Below are 23,161 nucleotides of genomic sequence, written 5' to 3' on the forward strand. Positions count from 1 at the left end.
ATGAATACCTCCATCCAATTGTATCAAACACGTAGATTCTGCTCATCGAAAGTGCTCGTGACACCACCAATGAAGTCAGCTCCATTGTAATTCCCACGCAACAGTTCCTTTCTGCCTCTGCAAGCTAACTCAGTAGTTAGAAAGTGATCCATGCATTGTTCCCGTGATCAAGTAGTTACTTACCCACAAAGCCAACATGAATCAGCAGCTTTAAATTGACCATTGAAAAGATCAGCAGAGTTCACTCCACTACCTTTGCACAGAGAGCACAGAGAAGATCCTGGTAATTGGACGTCAAAACAAAAGTATTAATCACTAACTACATATTCTATTCCACTACAATTATAAGATGGGCTAGCTTACCATTTCCATCACAGTCAGCACAAATCACACTGTTTGGTTTCGAGTTTCCATTGCTTGGTGCAGCCTATCATCGAGCATTAATAATCAGACCAGCCGATAAAAGTAAGCTATGCAAATTTTCCCTGCACAGTCTGACTAATATTCCATCATGGAAACTTGAGAGTGGTATATAAGCAAGGCTTTTGATTTTTAAACAGGAAGAAGGGTCTAACCTTGACTACAAATACTGCAATGTCTAGCGGTAGAAGAGATGGTGGGCCCTCGTGCCATAAAATGAGAAATCTAGGCCCATCTTCTAAGCAAAGAGATAAAAACAGAATAAGATTTTGTTGATGGGTTGGGCTTCTTTAATAAATATATTAAAAAAATTGATGAATGCTATTGTGTATTTTTTGAGGGGTTTAATAGTAATTATATCCTTGATCTTTGTATCCTTTTTTCATCATTTTCATGGAAAAACGCATGCTTGACTTTGAATTTTGTTATTATTGATTAGATATATGCTTTGTATTTTGTTCAAATTATGCAAATCTGATTTCAATAATATAATATAATATTTTTGGAGATTTATATTTAGGATTTTTGCACAGAAAAAGCATGAATATAACCCAAGGATATTAATTATTCAAAAAAAGCAAGTGTAAAAAGATTATAAAAGGAGGATAATTTCGAGAAAAAAGCTATATCGAAATTAACTACAAGTCACAGGGTCACTGTGGTCAACGAAAAAAATCTCCCTCCACAGTATAAAGACACTGAGAACCACGGAACCCTAATCACTCTCTCCTGCCGAGGTCTCCGCTTTGGTCTTCATTTTCCATCTCTCGAAAGAAAAATCTTTTCTTTAAATTTCTTGCTAACCTTTTTCCTTTGCAGCAAACCCTAACCCTAAACCCCAAATCTTCTTATTTATTTTACTTTCACAGGTACTTCCTCTTTCCTTCCCTCTATCTAATTCTCTACTCAATTTCACTGCAAAACCGTAATTAATCACTTCAATTTTCGTTTTCTTTCAAAAACCCTTATTTTCTTATCACTAACTTTGAGATCTATATTTGTTTGCTATAGAAGTCATGGGAGAAACAAGAGACAACGACACTTACGAGGAGGAGCTTCTAGATTATGAAGAAGAAGACGAGAAAGCACCTGACTCCGTCGGCGCTAAAGTTAACGGCGAAGCCGTTAAAAAGTGAGTATTCTTTGTGTTTAAAGGCTTTTTTTTGTGGATTTTTCTGGAGATTGTTAGATCTGTAGTAAAAGTTTTCGTCTGTGTATTTGAGCTGGCTTGTTTATGGGTTTTAATAACATATGTGGTTGTTTTATTTTTGGGTGTGTAGAGGATATGTAGGGATTCACAGTTCGGGATTCAGAGATTTCCTTTTGAAGCCAGAGCTTCTTCGTTCTATTGTCGACTCTGGTTTTGAGCATCCTTCTGAAGGTAGTCTATTGCTTTGTACTTCTATTTTGTGTTTAATGTACATTTTTTTCTAGTTTTAAAGATTTTTTAAAAAATTATGTTTATGTTAAATTTTCAACAAGTTTGAAAAGTAAAATGTAAATATTTTGGTGGTACGCATGGTTTCAACACCTCAGAAACTCTAATTGTGTAAGGTTTGTTTTGTCTATGTTTTTCTGGAGGATTTGGAGTAACTTTCAAGTATATAGATTTCAATTATTTTCTGAAGTTGCATATCTCTTCGTGTGACTTTGTTTTTCCTGTAGTCTAATAAATTTAACTGTGTCCTTGGATGAAGTCCATGTTTTGTAAATTCAATCATGCATAGCGTTGAATTTTAATTTTCTTGCTTTCATCTTAATGCTGGTCACTTTTCTTTACTGAATTTGTAGCTTTGCAGAAGTTATTTGATGTTTTTTTTTCCCACCTAAGTCATTGTGGTTTTTTTTTCAGGTAATATACAATTATCACACTCTTGATTTTGGAGCTGTATTCTGCTATGGTAAACCTTTCAATTAAAGGATCCGAAAGGTTATGTTTTACTTACCAAGGGTTCCTTCCGTACAATTTTCTTTGGTAATTCATCAGTGCAACATGAGTGTATCCCTCAAGCCATCTTGGGGATGGATGTCATCTGCCAAGCTAAATCTGGAATGGGAAAAACTGCTGTTTTTGTTCTTTCTACTCTTCAGCAAATTGAGCCTACCTCTGGACAAGTTATTGCCCTTGTTCTATGTCACACTAGAGAGTTGGCTTACCAGGTATCTTTAAGTTACAAAATTCACTTACCAGTGTATTACTTAACCTTTGCTCCATATTGGAATATATGAAGGTGTTTTCTCTCATTTTTTGGCTATTCTTTTCTTTATAGATCTGCCACGAGTTTGAGAGGTTCAGTACATACTTGCCTGACACCAAGGTTGCTGTTTTCTATGGTGGTGTCAATATCAAAACTCACAAGGATCTACTGAAAAATGAATGCCCTCATATTGTTGTTGGAACACCTGGAAGAATCCTAGCACTTGCTAGAGATAAGGACCTTTCTTTGAAGAACGTCAGACATTTTATCCTTGATGAATGTGACAAAATGCTTGAATCACTCGGTAAGTGTTTATCCGAAAACCTTCGCCCAAGATTCTTGCTCTCTCCATGTTTGATTAGATATTGATATCAATCTTGTGGATGTTTCTTGTGATCTTTTTGCAGACATGAGGAGAGATGTTCAGGAGATTTTCAAGATGACGCCTCATGATAAGCAGGTTATGATGTTTTCTGCGACGCTCAGCAAAGAAATCCGCCCAGTTTGCAAGAAATTTATGCAAGATGTAATGTCCTATGACCAGTTATTCTTGAATTTAGAAGCTTTTTGTTTTTAATAATGCCGGATGTCACTGTGAGTCTTCCAGATATTTAGATCCAGTCGCCCATCTAGAAGGTCAATACATGGTCACTTCTTCTGGAAATTGTGTTTTGATGTCTGTTGGGGCAGGTGTCAGAGAGGGGTGTGGCTTTATGTCACTTTTTTATTTTTATTTTTGAGTCTTTTTACATTTGTTAGGATATTGCTCCTTTTATTTTTATTTTTTTTTGTGGGGGGAGGGGGTTGCTGGGGAATGGGAATGCAATGGGATTGGGTGTGGGGAGGGGGTGGTATTGAGCTGCAGTGGCACTTCCTTGTTATGACTAAAAAATGTATGTGCAAGGAGACTATTCAGATGGACAGGAATCTCAATTGAGGGGATGCGAATCCATCATTCATTTCCTTCCGGATATCATTATCTTCATGAGGGCTCCTAATATGATTTACAATGATACTTTCTAAGAGGGGTGTGGCTCTGTGTTTTTTTTTTAGTCTTTTTAGATTTGTTAGGATATTGCTCCTCCTTTATTTTTATTTTTGGGGGTTTCTGGGGAATGGAAATGCAATGGGATTGGGTGGGGGGGTCTCCATTCTCTGTGGTGACTTCTGTTGTCTAATAGAGTTGTATCGACCTGCGGTGGCACTTGCTTGATATGACTAAAAAAGTATCTGCAAGGAGACTTTTCAGATGGACAGGAATCACAATTGAAGGGATGCGAATCCATCATTCATGTCCTTCTGGATATCATTAGCTTCATGAAGGCTCCTAATATGATTTACAATGATATTTGTTCCTTTCAGCCGATGGAAATTTATGTCGATGATGAAGCCAAGTTGACCCTCCATGGTCTTGTGCAGGTATGCATTCAGATTTTATATGATGTTTTACATTGTTAACTGAGCAAGGCAACTCCAGGTTATAATGCTAGGGATGGGGTTTGAGTGGGAAGCTAGTGATGAGAGAGATGAGACAGGTTAGGAAGGAGAATGAGGGGCTGGACAGAGCGGATACTATGGAATGAGGGGCTGGACAGAGCAGATGCTAGGGAGAGATGTAGAATGAGTGAAAAAGATGGGAAGAGGAGCGGATGGCTTACCTTATGGAGAGAAGGGTTTAGGTATTAAAGAAAGATAATGCACCCATTCTGGCTTTTCACTGCTGACAGGCTGGGCTCTTTGTTAAGAGTTGTGTTCACCCTTTTCTTCTTTAGGACAGTTGCTCCACATAGACAACATCATTGTACCATAGCTCTCTTGACAAAACATTATTGTACCAGTTTCTGGGGCATCTATCTGACTATCGAAATTGAAATGCAGCACTACATCAAACTGACTGAGCTGGAGAAAAACAGAAAGTTAAACGATCTTCTTGATGCACTGGACTTCAATCAGGTTGTTATCTTTGTTAAAAGTGTGAGCAGAGCAGCTGAGCTGAACAAGCTACTCGTGGAGTGTAATTTCCCGTCCATTTGCATACATTCTGGCATGTCACAGGAAGAAAGGTATGTAGATCCTTCATCTGATATTATTAGCAACACTGTTTCAGTTGTTTGGAGTTTATTTCCTTTCATTGTTGTCTCTGACTGTACTTTGCCTTTGGTTAGCTAGGTCTTCTGGTAACTATCTGGACTATGATAGTTGCTCTAATTGCTTTCTTGGTCCTTTGTTTTAATGTTGCTCTAGGGCCATTTGAGATTGGGCGTGTTTTGACAGGAACAGCTTTGTTGCTTGAATCATTTTTTGGTGTTCAATTACATCTCGGAACCGTTGTTGGGGATTATCCAGTATGATTTATAAATGTAGTGTTATTGGTTGCCTTCTCAAACACAGGGTGTATAGTTTTGGGTGCATCATTTGAGCATCTAGAATACGCATAGATAACTTATTATTCTGTATGTGTTTGGTTGGTATTCTGTATCATTTCTTTGGTAATGATTTGATTGTTTTATGGAATCTTCGTGGTTGACATGGAATTGAAATTTGCCTTGTTTTTCTCCCCTTCCATTGGTGGTATATTTTCTTTTTAAAGGTGGTCTTGATTTTATGACTTAGTTGAAAGTCATTCTTCAGTTTTTGAATTAGAAACGAGTTAGTTGGAGGGCATCCTACTTTCAATAATTCAATGTACTTCTGTTCTAGCAGGTGGAAGATTTTTAGCATGTATAGTGTAGTTATAGTATACCTTTATCAGGGACAAGCTATATGCTGAATGTATGCCATTTGCAGGTTGATGCGCTACAAGGGTTTCAAGGAGGGTCATAAAAGGATTCTTGTTGCCACTGACTTGGTTGGCAGGGGTATTGATATTGAACGTGTCAACATTGTCATTAACTATGACATGCCAGACTCAGCTGACACTTACTTGCACAGGGTAAAATCAGTGGAATTTGTTCAACAAATCTGCTTGCTTGCTTTTTTTTTCCCAGTGTATTGTCTTTGGTGAAATGTTACACTGTTCTCACTGTTGCTTTCTTGTCAAATCCATGGCAGGTTGGTAGAGCTGGCAGGTTTGGCACAAAAGGCCTTGCAATTACTTTTGTATCATCAGCTTCGGATTCTGATGTTCTCAACCAGGTCTTACTATTTATCCTTTTTCATCAAATCTGTATTGTTTTCTTAAATTTCTTGCCCATTCTAATTCTTGTTGGCTTATTGCAGGTTCAAGAGAGGTTTGAGGTGGATATAAAGGAGCTTCCTGAGCAAATTGATACTTCTACATATAGTAAGTTTCACAATTTATTAGAAGTTATTAACACGGCCCATTGCTTCCCCTGTTTCTTTCTATGTTCGCTTTCATTTCCTGCTATTCTGAATTTTGACAACCGAAAGAAACTCAAGAATTTGTTTTTCTAATGATTTTGTTTAATTTTTCAATGTTCAACCAAAAGCAAAGGAGTGACCTAGCTTACCAGTAATCTTTTTTCCTGTTCATATATTTTTTTGGACGGGGTCAGCATGTAGTTCCTATTTCTTGTTTTGCCAACCGGTATTTTTTTAAACATAAAATCCCCAAATTTCCTCGGGTGAATAGAGATTCATGGCAGCGTGTTTACTTTTATTGCTTTCATCATAGAAACCTTTTATGGCTTGGTGGAAGATGGCATTATTTGCTGATTCTTTTCAACCTTTTTCATTTGCAGTGCCATCTTAATGGAGATTCAATCCGCATGATTTAGATTTTGATGGTGCTAGAGTCCCCCTTTCTATCTTATATGTTCTGCAGACTGTGCTCTGCATAATGCCCTTGTATTGCTGGATCTTACCCTATGACGTATGCAGCTTTTGAATTGTTGTAGCTTTCGGGGCTCTGGTTATTGGAGAATTGAGTAGAGTTTGCTATTATGTTGCATGAAACATCGGTACAACGGTATCTACATGCAGTATAACCAGTTTAGTTTTACGGGCGGCCATTTTATCTTGTATCATTGTTCTAGATGCGCCAGGTATGCAGGAATTCAGTTCTGGATAGATGGATGTCTTGATGATTCCTGAATTTGAAATTGTTGTCTTGCATCACTTGGTTTTTCTGGAATCTGATTTTACAGTAGAAATTCATGGTGCGTGTGGTGATGCGCCTGCCTTCCTATCAGGGAGTGATGTTCTTTTCTTATTCATATCAATATTTCTAGAATATACATGTCCCTGTATTTTCATCCTACCCAGATACGGTTTTCCATGGTGGCTTGAATGCCGCCCTATCAAACAAAGATTTGGTTTTTAACTCGTTGACGGTCCACACTCCCATTTTAAAATAATTATTACAGATTCGGCTTCCCTGTTAGATTGCATGGATGTGTTTTTTTTTTAAGTAATAAATTTTTAGTATTTTTATATTGATATGTTGTGAAAAATAATTATTTGAAAAAATATTATTTTGTTATATATTTTAATAAAAAATAGTTTAAAAAAAAACTGAATTTCAAATATTTCTAAAAAGCTTTGGCTAAAGGTTTTATTTATTTTTGTTAAAAATTATTTTTTTATTTTTTGAATTGTTAAACGTATTTTTTAAAAAATAAAAAAAATATTGTTTTGATATATTTTAAAATAAAAAATATTTTAAAAAACAAACATAATTATACATTCCAAGAAATTAACAATGGATTAAACTGCTTTTCCATCCCCCTTTCTGGGTTTCGTTGTAAGATTTCAAGACAGTACATTTGTAGTTGCTCCCATTTTTGTTCCTTTGATTTTTTAAGCGGTAGCCTCTGTTTGTTTCTGTCTTGAAGGATCCTTGATTGTTTTTGGCTTGCAGCTTCGACATCATTGTTTTTCTTTGAATAGTTATGATGTGTTATTAAAAATATTTTATAAAAAAAAACATGAAAATATTTTTAAAATATACGTGCAAGAATTATAATTCTTAAGAACATGGAAGGTATGGGTAAAAACAATCCAAAATACAATAGTGAGATTTAGAACATCACCGCTCAAGTTCCAAAGCTGGAAATTAGGGCACTGAAATCTCCCATGGCTGCATTTAACTACTACTATATCTCAATGGTATCATAGCGGAATTTCTTGGCCTGCATTCATTTGCTTGTAAAAGTTATGGTTTTGCATTCTATTTATCACATTCGGCAAGGTGATGTTCTAAGTTGCCTCTTCGCTACCATAATTATTAAATCTGGCATGACAAATTGACTGAAAATTTTCGAAACTCGACCCGAGTTGTGTATTTAGTTAAACCGAACAAAACGCAGCTTTTTTTAGTATTGTATCCATGGCTAGTGCATTCATCTCAATTAGAAGCTTCTCTCCAGTTCTACATATCAAGTTCTTGGCCGATGCCACAACTCACATCAAATATCGCCTTATGAAGAAAAAAATTAGAAAAAAGAAAGAAAAAAACTACAACATGTTAGTGCTTGATGTATCCAATGAAATCAAGGAATGGAATTTCCCTTTTTTTTCCTCTTGTTTTTATGAATCAGGCATGAAATTTCCTAAGAATCTTTGATGTATAATGACGTATATCTTGGAGAAGGAACAAAGGGGAAAATAATCAAATATCACCATGTTTATATTGAAGAGGTTATTCCATGGTATTTGCTTTTTTTTTTTTATTTGATTTTCAACAGCTTAATTTCTTTTGAAAATCTATGAACTAAAAAACTACTTGAACTCGATATTTATCTAAAAAAAAAAAAAACCAAGCAAAACCTTCAAACTTGAGCATACAACTGTGCCATGTCGTGCCGAGTAAGTGTATGCACGGCTGTGATTTATACTCGAAGTCTAGGTCTCTTCTCATTAAAAATCTTGGTGTTCTCCATGTTTAATTTTAAATCTTTAATTTCTCAGTATATAATATTGTAATTTTTTTAAATATGGAATTAAAAGCTTTTAAGAATATAAAATATATCAATCAAGAATTTTTTAAAATTAATTTTTCATTATCCATTAATTTTTTGAAATTAATTTTTCAATCAAGACTTTTTTGTAATTTTTCTCTCTCTTTTGTGGGAGTATGATGAAACAAGAAAAAAAAGAGAGGATATTTCAAATAAAACCTAGTTTAAATTATTTCCTTCCTTGCATGGATATTTTATGCCCATCTTGCAATTTTTTTTTCAACTCATGCATAATTTCTTCTCAGCACATTTAATTGAAGGCTTGTATGAAGGAGAGGGGAGAGAAATGTGAGGGGAAAAAGAGAAAGATAAGGGTTATTTAGGGCTCATGAAAGCTTCTTCTTTCTTTTTTTAATTATATTTTGATATTATTAAAAAAATCTTGATAAGATGATTTCAATTCAATCCTAAAAAATCATAATATATGTTAGGAGTGGGTTGCATATATCATTCAAAAAAATAATGGTATTATTTGCTTTTTAACTTGTGCAACGCACGCAGCAACAAAAAAAATAAAAAGTAATATTAAAAAGCTATTTGTAGTTGTTTCGGCTAGCCCAAACAATTGGTTCCTTCCTCTTATTATTTTTTAAAACATTTTATATTATTTATTTTATATATTTTTCTTATTTTTTTTATATGTTGATTGACTTAAGCATGAGTTTCTTGTATTACAAAATAATATAAATCAATCCTTGTAATCTTATCTAATAGTTTAAATTTTTGAGTTTGAGATTATTTTTTAACATAGTATTAAAGTTTTGTTAATCAATTGATTACAAATTTGAATTTTACTATTCTCATTTTTTTATATATAAAATTAAGTATAAAATGGCGCCGAGCCTATACAAATTTTAAATTTAAGAAGTTTTCACTTAAAAATATATGTTAAAAAAATATAAATTTTATTTTGAGACCTCATCTCAAAACTTAAGTTTTTAAATTAAAATAGTTCTTTGACACCTCATTCCACAAAAAAACTTATTATTTTAGGAGCAACCAAGTTTAGACACAAAGCCTATATTCAAGCTTATATATCTTGATCTAAAATCACAGCTTATAAAAAACCTAAAAAACCCAATTTTTATATAAAATCTTTTCACGGATTTATAACTTCAATTAATAATAATGCTGAATTAATTATACAATGATACCTTAGGAGGGAAACTAAAATCCAATCAAGATTTTGCATGCAGATTTTCAAATTAAATATCTATGTGGATGAAAAAATATAATTCAAGTCATACATGTTCATTTTAGGAAATATTGTACATAATATTCGTATCTTTATCAAGTTCAAGTTAATTAAAATCCGCATATAAGATCTGTTCATCTTGAATTTTGCTCCCCTCAAATTACTGATAATTAATATGATGAATTGTGTTAGTTTAATCTTAATCCTGTAGATTCTAATAGATGGTTAGGATGATTTCATATAGTTAATTGACTTTAAAATTAATTAAATTTATGTAATTTAATCATACTATATTTTTTTATAATATTAATCGTACTATATTTATGATAAATGAGAAACTTATCCTTTAAATCAAATTGGATTTAGAAAAAGATTTCAAATTTATATAATCCCTTTTAAGTCACAACTGTAGATTTTTTTTTTCCTTTGGAACAAGATTCATTTTTTAACTTTTTTTTTTGTCGGTAAAATTTTTAATTAGTCACCTTCTTACAGATTTATCAATAAAGAAGGGATGATGTATGAGATAATTCAAAAAGGATTTTCAATCTTTTCATATAAATTATAAATTTACTACCGTTTTTCTCTTAAAATTAAAAACTCAAATCTTGTTTCCTAGTTACACCATGTTAAACAAAAAAAAAAAGAATTAATAGGGGTTCTGGTATTATATATATATAAGATGAACATGCAACCCAATAATCTAGGCTTTTAGGTTAAAAGTAGTATCCATTCTCGTGTAAGATCTCACAGATACACAGACCCAAGGTGCCATGAGTCGAAGAGTGTCTTCCCACTGCAGATCTCCCCAGCAATAACGTTATTACCTTCTGTGCTCAGGTTCTGAAAATCCTTGCAAACATCATAAAAATCACAGCATACCTTACATAAACGGAAAATATCTGTCATGAGTAAAAAAGTAATAAAGATCGATGTGGTTGCATGCCTTAAACAAAATCCCGTTAAAAAAAGAATATGCGTACAGTAAGATTGATCTTTGGTTACTGGCCCAAAATATCCCTATATATAGAACATGAAGAAGTATACTGGGTATTCATTCTTGAGAGATAATGTAACAGTGTTACATTCAGTAAAGTTGATTCTATAAAATGGTGAGAAATTGCTGTTCTGTTGCTACGAATTACAGATGTTCTCTAGGCATTAATTCCCACTTGTTTTTTTTTTTTTTTAAATATATTCAGCTATACATATGATCATTTGTACTTTACTATATCTATTATAATTTTTATACATCGAGAAACTAAAGCAAGTAGCCATAAGCTGAAACCTTTTTCCTTGAGCAGGAGTCGTTGCTAGCTACCTTGTTTATCTTTTGTATTGCTACATCTAATATTGGCTTTGGAGATGCCTCGAAGACCTTCAATGTGTTGAGTTTTGGTGCCGTTGGAGATGGCAAAACTGACGATTCCCCAGTAAACTCTCTAAGCCTAATCTCTCTCTCTCTCTCAAAAAACAAAAAAAACTATATTTTTTAATAAATGAAGAAGAGAACTTCCATTAACTATGACTGCGTGCATGGCAAAGGCTTTCACAAAAGCATGGGGAGCTCTGTGTGGAGCGAGTGGAGGCACGCCAACACTTGTAATACCACCTGGCCGTGCATTTTCATTGAAACCTGTAAAATTTGAAGGTCCTTGCAAGTCCAACAGTATTCACATTCAGGTATAAATGATACTTGACTTGAAATCCTATCCTCAATTTATTAATATAATTAGCTTATAATTCTATATATATAATTGTCACAGGTAGCAGGGAACATTGTAGCTCCGAGCACCGTTGCCGCATGGGGTGGCTGTGGAATTCCGTTCTGGCTATGTTTCTCTAACGTAGACGGCCTGGTCCTGGATGGATCAGGCCATATTGATGGTCGGGGCTCACAGTGGTGGAATCATGTAATGTATCCTTTTCCAGTTTTATACATGTATTATACTATCTTTATCTCAAATTGTAAGGTCTTCATCGAATTAATCAAGAATTAAGTTTTGCCTTTTTCCAGGGACAGCAGTGCAAGGCACCAGAAAAGGTACTCAGCATATTTCACGAGGAAGAAACTCATATATTCAAGTAAAATTCATCTGGAAAAATACTTGCTTTAACCGTAATAACAAGACTCGGTCAATTCACGGCCGGTAGGTCGGCGGGCTAACCCAATTATTTTTACAAAAACAAAGGGTTTTTACAAAAAAATAATAATAATGAAATGAAGTATGTTTTGTTTAAATTCAAAACGAAGGTTAAAAACAAAAAAAAAAACTCAGCTCATAATGAAATCTTATTTGGACTAGGCTCTGGTTCGGTGGATCAACGAAAGTCACTCATTTTAACTAAATTAAAAAAAATATAGTAGCAAAAATTCTAAATCATGTGAAAAAATTAATATGTGTTCACTATAGACCAAAATACATTCTATTATAAACTTACACAGTGAATTTTCTTATTTGCAAAGGCAGTGTGGGTATTTTTGTCTTTATACATAAAGTAAAATTACCATTATACTCTTTGATTGAAAAAATAAAAGCCTCTGATGTAGGGATATTTTGATCTTCTTATATACTCATTGGTAATTAACAAATTAAACAGATATGTTGGTCTTTTCAATTTTAATTGTATAGTAAAAAATTATAATTAAGTGGATATTTTATTTTATGTAATTGAATATTTTAATCTATGTTTAACTCTTAATTTTTATTATTTTAAGTGTTTCTATAATTTTTTGTACGGGTCACAAGCTTTAAGCGTTAATACATTAATACGGTTATGAATTTTTTTTTATGATTTTATTATTCTATACTTTAAAAAAAATAATAATTTCATGATTACCTTCTGTTTCTATAATTTCTATTTAATCAATTTGTTGAACTTATTAATTAGAACATGCAATTCTTTCTTGGATGATTTTTTTTAGTAATTAAATTTTGCATATTTTACTGCCTAACATGGGTTTTGTAACATTTTTTGGATGGAGAATATTTGTTTGGTGATTATCTTTAATTTTTTTTTTTAGAGTCTTATCTCAATTTGTTTTTTAGAGTTTTATCTCGATCTCATAATTTAGATCACGAGTTTTACATGGTATTTTTTAATATAATATTTTTTTTAAAAAAATTTGTGTTTGATTTTTCAAGATATTATTCTAGTTCATTTATATATTTTTTAATTTATACAAAAAAGTTTATTTTTTAAAATAAAAAATATTCATTTTTAAATAACATTATTGATTTGTTCAGCCTTACATAATTTTTATAGGATGTGAGTTTATTCTATTAGTTTTATTTGTGTTTATTTTTTAAGTCATGAGTTTTTTAGAATGTATATTTATTTTATATTAATTTAAATAAAAAAATTTAATAAAAAAATACATTAAAATAATCAACATACCCAATATTTTTTTAAATAAAAAAACCATAACATATAAGGGTCAAATCTCTAGTAAGTGTGTGATTAAGAATATAGTAATGATGTTTTTAAAAGTATTTTTTATTTTAAAATATATTAAAATAATATTTTTTATTTTTAAAAAATTATTTTTTGACGTCAGCATATGATCTAAAAAATAAAAAAATATTAATTTAAAATAAAAAATAAAAAAAATATTTAAAAAAAAAACAATGCAAAACATGCTTTAAAATGTATGTTAAATTACATGCAAACATAGTGGGCTAAAAACAACTAATGCAGGCACCCTCCCTCAGGAATTATTGAAGCCTGCGTGGTGTTGATTTTAAAGCTCCTAATTTCTTGCCGCAATACAGCCTAATTAATTACTGACAATTAATGTTGCAGGCTCTGCTCTTCGACAACAACAATAACCTTAGCTTACGTGGACTTAATGTTGTCGACAGTCCGAGGAGCCACGTCAACTTGAACGATTGCAATGGTGTCTCTATCTCTGGCCTTAAAATCACTGCACCTGGAAACAGTCCTAACACTGATGGGATCAATGTGTCTGGTTCAAGCCATGTCAGCATAGTACAGTCTACCATAGGAACAGGTCATTTGAATTCTGAACATTTCCTTACTTTGTTTTTCGCTTTATTATTATTATTACAACATATAATTACAGGCACACACACTAATGTATAAATTCAGATAAAGAAGTTATATTGTTCACGTATACTTAAAATATTAACATTTTCATTACTTATAATATATTATTATTATAATGTACAGGTGATGATTGTATTGCTATAAAGGGGGGCTGCTCCAACATCAATATTACTGGCATCAGCTGTGGACCAGGTCATGGAATTAGGTTTGTTAAAAGCCTGGATTTTAATTTTGGAATTAACCAAATACTTTACTCTATTTTTTCTATCCAAGTATCTACATATTTATTTATATTTTTACACTTCATCAAAATTTCTTTTTTATAAAAATATCCTTTTAATCACGAAATGATAATTAATTTAACTATACATACATATTTAAAAGCACATTAATTAGATTGTACAAAACAGAAAAAAATAAAAAGTACATTAATTGAATGTCATTTAATCAATAGATAATTAATCAGAGTTGCAAACAAAACGTTTGGATGTTGTGGGATTTGTATATAATTAACTATGTGACCTTTGCGATATGCATATGTTTTTAGCATAGGAAGTCTAGGAGAGAATGGAGCTACCGAACAGGTGGAGGAAGTCCATGTGCGAAATTGTAACTTCACCGGAACTGAGCATGGAGCAAGAATCAAGACAGTCCCGGTATACAGTATCATCATCAACAGTAATGCAAGAAATAAATAAATGATAAAGAAAATTCTTAACACAGAATATTTTGTTGATATATTATGATTATTATTTTCCAGGGGGGATCAGGGTATGTTAGGAGGATCACATTCGAGCAAATATCGCTTAATGCAGCTGGAAGCCCTATTATAATTGACCAGCACTACTGCGATGGGAAGGAAGAGGGCTGCCCCGACCAGGTAAGCTGATTCGCATTTTGAAGTTTTTATATAGTTCCATTGAAGTTTTAAGAGAAATGCAAGCTTACACCCATAGAAAAACTGATGATCCACAGCCAAAGGCAGTAGCTGTGAGCGACGTGACATTCACCGGTGTCCGAGGAACATCTTCCGATGAGCAAGTAATCACGTTGGATTGTGCAGCAATAGGTTGCAATGACATTAGAATGGTTCAAGTCGCTATCACATCATCAGTTGCTGGGAAGCGAGGAACATCATTTTGCAGCCATGCTCATGGAACATCCTTCTCTACAGTACCCGCGGTTCCATGCCTCTCAGGGAGAGCATTGGCTACGAAGTTCTCGACAGATTGATAATTGATTATTATTTGGCGCTTAGCTGAACAAATGATTAATTTCTTTACAATTCTCATCGCACGATGAACTATTGAATAAATCCCCGCTTACTTTTTACATGCTTCTATGTCATGATCAAATCAACAGAAAGAAGAAAAAAAACACCCCTTGTCTTTGTTTCAAATATTCAATTAAGTCCCTCAATATTTATTCAATTAAAAGTTGAGTTCTCTAATTTTGATCAATGATATATGACTCCCTTTCTATCATTGCGAATGCTTGCCAATAAAATCATGAAAAACTTTACACGGGTTGGTTTTTCAATGAGCTGCAATTCTAAATCAAGATGTGTCGGCTTGAATATAAGCTCGGTGTTGGACTTTATGATGAACTTGATCGTTCTTGAACAAACAAGTTTTTCATGGAATGAAAGATTTTTTTATGCATATATTAGTAAAGGTATAAAAAAAATGTAAAAATGAATTGTTGATTGAGAAATTTTGACCCTCCTTTGTTTATTGAGTGACTCCAGGTATTTATCGAACTTTGTCAAGTCAGGTTATATCGGAACATGAAGAGTTGCACAATAATTAATTAATGTCCAATTTGATTGTAAAGTTCGGTCCTTTCTTGGTGGAAAGGTGGTGATTGTCAATAATATATTGGCTAGAAATAATAATTTATCAAGAAATGAGATACTAATTTGCATAGAATATAATATATATTTTTATAGTTAATAATTGACTAGAAATTATCTTAGTTAATCTTTCATGAAAGTTTATAATTACAAAGAATCTACCAATAAAATCTTTTTGTAGTATTAATGGTAGGTGTTTGGGATGGAATCCGATCACTTTGAATAGACTTACCATTTGACCCAAATAACAAGAATGATGACTTGTTATTTGAGACTTAGTAAGGCTGTATTATTATTAAAAAAAAATTATTCACTGCCACCAATTAGTGATTGATTAGATTTTTTTTTATCACATTATACTGTAGGGAGGGTCATTTTTTTATAATATAAAAAAATATTCAAATAATGATAATCTAAATAAATTCAGATTAACTTGACTAATTAGTCATCTAGGATAACCCGAGAAAAAAAATTAAGACCTAATAGCCTAATGTAAAAGGATAAAATTAAAGAATTAAAAAAAATCAAAGTTAAATTAGGCTAGTCATTAAAACCAACCACTCTGGTTATAAGATCGAGATCACTATATAAAATATCAAAAATAAATCTTGAACAATATTCTTAATTATCAAAAAATTAAAAATAAAATAATTAGTAATTAAAACAATGAAAACTAAATCTGCTATAAAAACTAACAAAAGAAAATAATGAGGATTTAATCAAAAAATAAAAAAAAAAAAATTAAAAGAATGAAAACTAAAATTGGATAACAAAATGAAATAAAATGTCAAAGAGCAAAATTGAAAAATAAACCAAATTAAAAAAATGATAAAAATACAATTAAAAGAATGAGAACTAAATCTAGAAAAAAATATTAAAAGGTAAAATTAAAATAAAAAAACCATGAAAAGGATAAAGAAATAACATTCAAGAGAATGAGATATTTATTATAAAAATAAAACAAACCCAAATGGAAAGGGACAAAAATCTTAAAAAGAATCCCAAAATAAAAACCAATAAAAAAGGATCATGATTAAATTTTTTTCTCTATTATTTTTTTTATCAAAATAATATCATTTTTTATTTTTTAGCTGAATAAAAAACTAAGTGATTAACCAAGAAAAAATCATGTCAACACCTGTTGATTTATTTTTATCATTATTTTTTTAATCAAAATAATATTATTTTTACTTCTTATAGAATAAAAAATTTAATTAACTCCAATAACTCTAGTTATTTGACACAACTCGTGACCTAGGATATAATGAAGGTCAATTTCTAGGTTGGGTTTTCAAACCATGATAAAAAATTAAGCATCAAATATGATATAAAAATTTAATAAAATAAAACAATAAGGGATGAAATGAAAAAATAATAATTAATAAGATAACTCAAAATAAAAGGAATTATAATTGTAAGAATGATAATCAAATTTAACAAAAAAAATAAAATAAAATGATTAGGGATTAAATTGAAAAATAAAATCCAATCAAAAAAAGATTAAAAATAAAATAAATAGGAATAAAATGAATAGGATCAAATTAAAAAAACATAAAAAATCAAGTATAAATTGATAAATTTAAAAAATAAATAAATTAAATTTAATATAATTAAATAATAGAGGATGACTTTCCAAGGTCTGCATATTTTTTAAGATAAAGAGAAAAAAAAAATTGTTGTTATAACTCTCCTCCATTCTATGAAGACCAACATGTGTCGATCTACTATATATATGGTGGCATGGTGTTTTGAACATTATCGTGAAAGGTTACCAACAACTATTGAGAGAAGCCATAAATGCCACGCAAAGAGTATTGCCACCTCCTATTTTCTTTTTAAATTATAAAAAGATTAGAACACCGTCAATTCTGGAGCCAAGAAAACTAAGATTAAAAAACTTAAAATACCCCTTGATCTTTGGGAGATGACCCCAATAATTATACAGTAATTATACTATATAAGAAAATATAAAAACATTCTTAATATTAGTTGTGTTTTTTTTTTAAGGGTATGAGAGTAATTACATGGTGCAAAAAATATGTGAAAACACAATTTTACTTCTAAATGTATTTTTTTTATTATTAAAGGATTTATCAATTATTTTATTATGAATTGCACTGTATATAATTTACAATAAAATAATGATTAGTTTTAGTTTTATTTGTGATATCCGACAAAAGGATTGGATAAAAAATCTAATGATTAAATAATAAATAATAGTTATTAGAAAATCCATTTTAAATCTTGTCTTCGTGGATTTTTTCTTTCTTGTTTTTTTGGGAAAAGTGAACGCTATAAGCAAATGTTCCCCTTGTATGTATATAAGCCGTTGAAAAAATATAATTGGAGAAATTTAGAATCTATACATGACTTTGAAATTATTTTATTGCTCGTATAAATAGAATGTGCAGTGGTGCGTTTAGTATTGATGGCGTGTAGTGCCAGCCATAAATCTAGAAAAATAGGTTTTTTTTTAATTATATAAAATTATTGTTTTTTACGTAGTTTTATATAATAAATTTAATAATTTTTATAAAATTAAATATCTTGATTTATGTTTTTTTTTTAATTTTTTAATTATTTTTTAATTATTTATATTCTTAATTTATTTAATTAAAAAATTTATATATGCTTTTCAATTTACAAATGAAATGAAATTTTTTGTATAAAAAAATAAATTAAAAAAGTTCATATATCTAATTTTTTATTGGGAAAAAAAAAAAAGTAAACCACAACGAGACACGGATCAAAACTAAACCCACAACGATGGCCTGATCTCGTCAAACAACACAAAAATGCCCGGTAACAGCCAGCATTACGCTTAATGGAGCCGGAAACCCTACCATAATCGACCAACATTACTGCAATGGAGAACGTTGGGCAGAGCAGGTAAGCTGATTATTATTCTGAAATTTAACTGCTCCATTGAAGTTCTAAGAGAATACAATGCTAATGCTAATTGCAAAACTAATGATCCACAGCCAGACTGACATTCACTGTTGCCCGAGGAACTGTTCATATTCAGTTGTGCAAGCAATGACGTTGGACTGTGCAGCAATAGGTTGCAACAACAGCAGATTGGATCAAGAAGATATTGCCTCATCGGTGGCTGGAAAGCAGACTACTGCATTTTGCAGCAATGCTTATGAAACATCTGTCACTACAGCGCCTCCTGTACCTTGTCTCTCAAAGTGAGAAATTGCCTAGGATTTTTTAGTACATTAATTGCCGTGTAGTTAAATCCTTGGTTATATTTGGAAAAGGTGATTAATTCAATTTTATTGAACAAATAATTAACCTGGTACTTCATTTTTAGGATGTTTCTGCACTTCAAGAAACTGTTTCGTCAATCCAATACAAGTCTTATTCCCTAAAAGCTGCTAGTGTTTCTCAGTATTGTTCGTCGAAGCATGGATCTCGAACCCCGAAATTCTAAATGCAGAGTGAAATGGGAGCACTCTGTAATCTAAACTATATGATTCCTGCAAATTTTAATTTACAAGATTTATCCATAATATGCATTGCAATATGCTAATTGCTAGAGTTTATGCAAATATCAGACCCACTGTCTCACTTGCTAGTTGCTAGAGCTAATTGCTAGCACTAAGTTTCATGTGCCAATTAAATTTCAATCAATTAGGAATTAGGCACTCAAATATATCAGAACAAACTCATTCTTAGAAGTATAAATTAGACTGCTTCGCTAGCTGGACTCATTCAGAATCTGACAAAACAAACACCTGACCTCACGAAGCTCAGTTCATGACCAGCACTACTATCAGGAAAGAATAGACTGTTAGGTGAACTTGTATTTCGTTTTATACTTTCCATTGGTTTGAAACATGTTGAGGACTCTCACTCTATAAAACTATGGTCTACAAATCATTCTGAAAGCATAGGCATGTACTCAGTAGTCATTAAGTTTATTCGACCGAAAATAGTCACTTAGACTCTCACACAATTCCTATACGAAACTCACAACCTGACATTTCATAACTTTCAGAGTCCGAGTTCGTGTGGGCATTTTTGAAGTAGATTGCATAGTTAACATGTTTTAATTTAGTTCTTAGTTTAGTCCTTATCAGAATCCAACTAGATTTCCTTCCTTATATGCACCCTATTCAGATTTATCTCAGTAGGTCTGAACTTGCTCAAATTTAGTGAATGCAGAAGGTTGGTGGTATCTAGTAACTCTATGCAGAGATAAGCATGAAAATAAATTATGATTTTGTTTGATACCCTAGATGGTTATTATGCTTTGTTAATATCTGAAAACTTAAATGTCCAGATAAGATTGTTTACTACACAGATTCCTGTCCTTATTAGCCAACTTGCCATAACGAATCCACTGTGGGGTGGGACAGGACTGGAGTCTTGGTTGACCAAAAACAAGTAGTTTAAGCAAAGATAGGGCTTCTGCATGCCAATGCAGGAAGTGATAGACATCTGCAACTCTTAGAGGCTGAGCACAACTTGGACAGCAATATTTTTTGAACCTTTCTTCAGATATAATGATGAAAGAACGGTTTTATTTGCTTAACTATGCCACATGGTGAATTTGTCTTGACTGGAAACTGAAATTGCCTAGAATCCAATGCACTCCTTACCAGGTTAGATAATGCCAATGTGCACAAAAAATAAAAGTAAAGAAAATGTGAGATAAATTATGTTGTAACAGACTAGATTTTTTTCTAAATTTGCTGTTACCGACCAAAAAATTAATCAACCTTGGTAAATTTCATGGACATAATTAGATTTAGTTAGCTAATATGATCTATGTCATGCCTTGCATACTGTTTTTAGTCTCATTTCTCAGACTGGAGCAATAGTTTCAGAATCCAAGGTAAACAAAATTTAGATGACAAAAACTATAATTACAAGTATATCTAGCCAAAATGGTCAGGATAAGTTTGAAATTCAAAAATGCAAATTCTTGTCATGAATCATACCAGAAACCAGGTTCAAATTAATGTCCAGTGCAGGCTAATGATGACATTAAAATGGGAGGAGGCAAACAAGGCAAGTCCACAACAGAACCAGTAGTGTCACTTGTCACTTTCTTAATTCTGAAACGCATTGGAAGTTACAGAAAACCTACTCTGAGTAGCCAACACCCGTTGTCATCAGAATTTAACCAAGAAGAGATTAGTAAATGGAGGGTGTATGATGGTTAAGGGAAAGATTAATAATAAAGCGTGTAGCTTACGTGCTTCCACGTGTGGCATAAAGTCTCAGGCAGCCTTATTATAGATTTTCAGGAAATCTATGGAGGATTCTCTTTCGCACCTATATTTCCGATGGACCTGCTCAATTCAGCTGATTCTTATTGACATTTCTGTGCCTGAACTTAATAGGTTACGCAATTCGGAAAAAAAAATTAGGCTATATTAAGGCTGCTTTCTTAGTGAATTCAGACCACCATTTCTATTCATTATTCCACACACACACACACTCTATACTACCATAATGGCCTCTATCACAGTTGACCAGTTACATGCTTATCATGCCATTGATCGAGAGGTCTTTTCTCGATTGGTGATAAATCTTAAGCGAAACCCTGCTGAGTCTCTGCTGGTCATAGCTGTGTGGCTATGGCTGGAATACAAGCGTTATCCTAATGTCATAGCAAAAATGACGAGCCTAGCGGATACTGTGTTGAACATCGTGGCCAATGAAGCTGCACTATGCTTGAATTTTCTAGAATCCACCAACCTTCCGATCATACCTAATGGTGGTGGCCTCCCTTTTACTTCTATAGTCATTGGAAAGGACATTTCATTGGAAATGTTCCTTCAGAATAAATTTACTGCAATAAGTGGAATAAAGAATTTTCTTAACACGGTCTGTGCTCGTATATTCACTGATATTTTGCAGTGTGTTTTAGCAGGCACATCACAATTGATTGGAAACCAACCTCTTGTTGTTCCTGGTTTTCCTCATCCAGTATTTGGTGATGTCACTATACTGGCAAGGTCCATTGACAATGATTTTCCTGCAGGAGGACTCTGGGTTTGGGACCCTGCCCTTACTGTTCCTGAGAATGACAGGACAATGTTTCTTACTTTCTCAAGGGGTTTTCCTGTGACGAATGAGGAAGTGACAGAACTTTTTACAAGTATCTGTGGTGATTGTGTTGTTAATATTCAAATGCAAGCAAATTCTCAATCTAATGAACAACCTTTGTATGCAAAAATGATTATGCGCACTGTCACAGCTGTTGATCAGGTCCTGTGTGGGAGACGTGTAGCAAAGTTTCGGATCAATGGCAAGCACATATGGGCTCGGAAGTATGAACGCAGGGAGTAGTTCGACGGAGCCTAATTCTATGATTGCATAGCATTGTGGTTCACCCTTTGTTGTTGCAGAATAAAATCAACGTTTGGCCACAGATTTGTTTTCTATTGTGATATCGGTTCTCTCCTAATTTGGTTTGTTCAACTTTTCTCTTAAAACTTTTTCCATTTGTGTGTCATTGGCATGCATTATGAATTATATCGGTTGCCATTACTTATTGTCGCAATTAATTAATCATAGCTTATTTCAGTAACAAAAGCTTGTGCCTGAGGAAATGAACAGATTTTCTCTTTCAAGTCCACGTTGCTTCCCTTTCTGAAAGTATCTTACCATCAGATAAATACAATTGTGACATTTAGCCGTAAATTGTTGTTCAATGCAATGGCTAATCAATTGAGTTGGGACAATTATGATTGATAAGCAGTAATAGTACTCGTTGAAAATAGCGGCTAATCATCGATTCACCGACAACTATGATAGTTAACCATTACTCTCTTTGAGAATAGCTGTTAATAAACAAAAAAGAAAATCATGATACTTATCCATTAACACCAGATGAAAACAGCAGTTAAGACAATTTTGATTGTTAGCTATTGATTAGTTGTTGAAAAAAAGTAGTTAGTCCACGGTTAGCATCCATTTTTTTCCTGATTTTGTGCAACAAGTACATTTAATGATTGATAATTTCAGCCTAAAGGTTCCATCCAGTCCTTGAATCATTTGGTGAAAAATATCAGTTCTCCAAACAATTTCACTCATTTCAGCACAAGTTCCTGTCCATATTTTAGAAACAATGAGAAGCCAAATGTAGGAAGAGAAGTTCTGAGCACCAGGTTTCCTTTCTTTCTTGTTAGCTGTTCATTTTTACGTTGGTAGATATCCTATTGAATATCGGTAAGAGCTGTTCGCATTCTGGTACTGATTTGGACTGTACTCGCTGAAAAGAATTTATTTCCAGTAGATTATTTGAAAGACAACTAGCTGAAGATGTTGTTTTAGTTATGCCATTTATCAAAGAAAGGTTAGTCCTTGGCAAATTGATAGTTTGCATGTGTCAAATATTTGTGATTGTGTGCATTGAATAAAGAGACTTGTTCAGTTGCTATTGCCTGCTCCAATGCTCTCCTGAACCTGTTGTTTTTCAGTGCTTAGTCCAAAGGTAGTCACGTCCTGGTCCTACTCATTTTCTATTCAGTCAGTTTTCCTATTCTGGTTA

At 32.4% G+C, this 23,161-nt stretch overlaps 4 protein-coding genes across 4 annotated transcripts; 3 read left to right on the plus strand and 1 right to left on the minus strand.

Annotated features, from left to right (window-relative positions):
* Positions 1 to 23: 23 nt before the first annotated feature.
* On the minus strand, positions 24 to 1,184 carry LOC105136190 (uncharacterized). Its single transcript, XM_011041428.1, has 5 exons — positions 1,154 to 1,184; positions 576 to 658; positions 364 to 427; positions 184 to 280; positions 24 to 117 (listed from the first exon to the last, which is right to left on the minus strand). Exons 1-5 carry the CDS (start codon positions 1,182 to 1,184, stop codon positions 24 to 26), a joined length of 369 nt encoding a protein of 122 aa, XP_011039730.1.
* Positions 1,128 to 6,669, plus strand: LOC105136165 (DEAD-box ATP-dependent RNA helicase 56). The gene is made up of 12 exons (XM_011041399.1): positions 1,128 to 1,289; positions 1,432 to 1,552; positions 1,701 to 1,801; positions 2,408 to 2,580; positions 2,691 to 2,922; positions 3,026 to 3,144; positions 3,981 to 4,037; positions 4,497 to 4,681; positions 5,406 to 5,550; positions 5,670 to 5,753; positions 5,838 to 5,901; positions 6,320 to 6,669. Exons 2-12 carry the CDS (start codon positions 1,437 to 1,439, stop codon positions 6,328 to 6,330), a joined length of 1,287 nt encoding a protein of 428 aa, XP_011039701.1. The 5' UTR covers positions 1,128 to 1,289; positions 1,432 to 1,436; the 3' UTR covers positions 6,331 to 6,669.
* Positions 6,670 to 11,255: 4,586 nt separating this feature from the next.
* On the plus strand, positions 11,256 to 15,173 carry LOC105136191 (probable polygalacturonase At3g15720). The gene is made up of 8 exons (XM_011041429.1): positions 11,256 to 11,414; positions 11,498 to 11,644; positions 11,749 to 11,775; positions 13,536 to 13,743; positions 13,923 to 14,004; positions 14,347 to 14,455; positions 14,560 to 14,679; positions 14,775 to 15,173. The coding sequence occupies exons 1-8, from the start codon at positions 11,256 to 11,258 to the stop codon at positions 15,030 to 15,032; spliced, it is 1,110 nt and encodes a 369-aa protein (XP_011039731.1). The 3' UTR covers positions 15,033 to 15,173.
* Positions 15,174 to 18,420: 3,247 nt separating this feature from the next.
* Positions 18,421 to 22,198, plus strand: LOC105136166 (uncharacterized). Its single transcript, XM_011041400.1, has 2 exons — positions 18,421 to 18,540; positions 18,633 to 22,198. Exon 2 carries the CDS (start codon positions 21,118 to 21,120, stop codon positions 21,955 to 21,957), a length of 840 nt encoding a protein of 279 aa, XP_011039702.1. The 5' UTR covers positions 18,421 to 18,540; positions 18,633 to 21,117; the 3' UTR covers positions 21,958 to 22,198.
* Positions 22,199 to 23,161: the final 963 nt, after the last annotated feature.

This window comes from Populus euphratica, unplaced genomic scaffold (genome assembly GCF_000495115.2).
Source record: "Populus euphratica unplaced genomic scaffold, PopEup_1.0 scaffold51.1, whole genome shotgun sequence".
Classification (NCBI taxonomy): Eukaryota; Viridiplantae; Streptophyta; class Magnoliopsida; order Malpighiales; family Salicaceae; genus Populus; species Populus euphratica.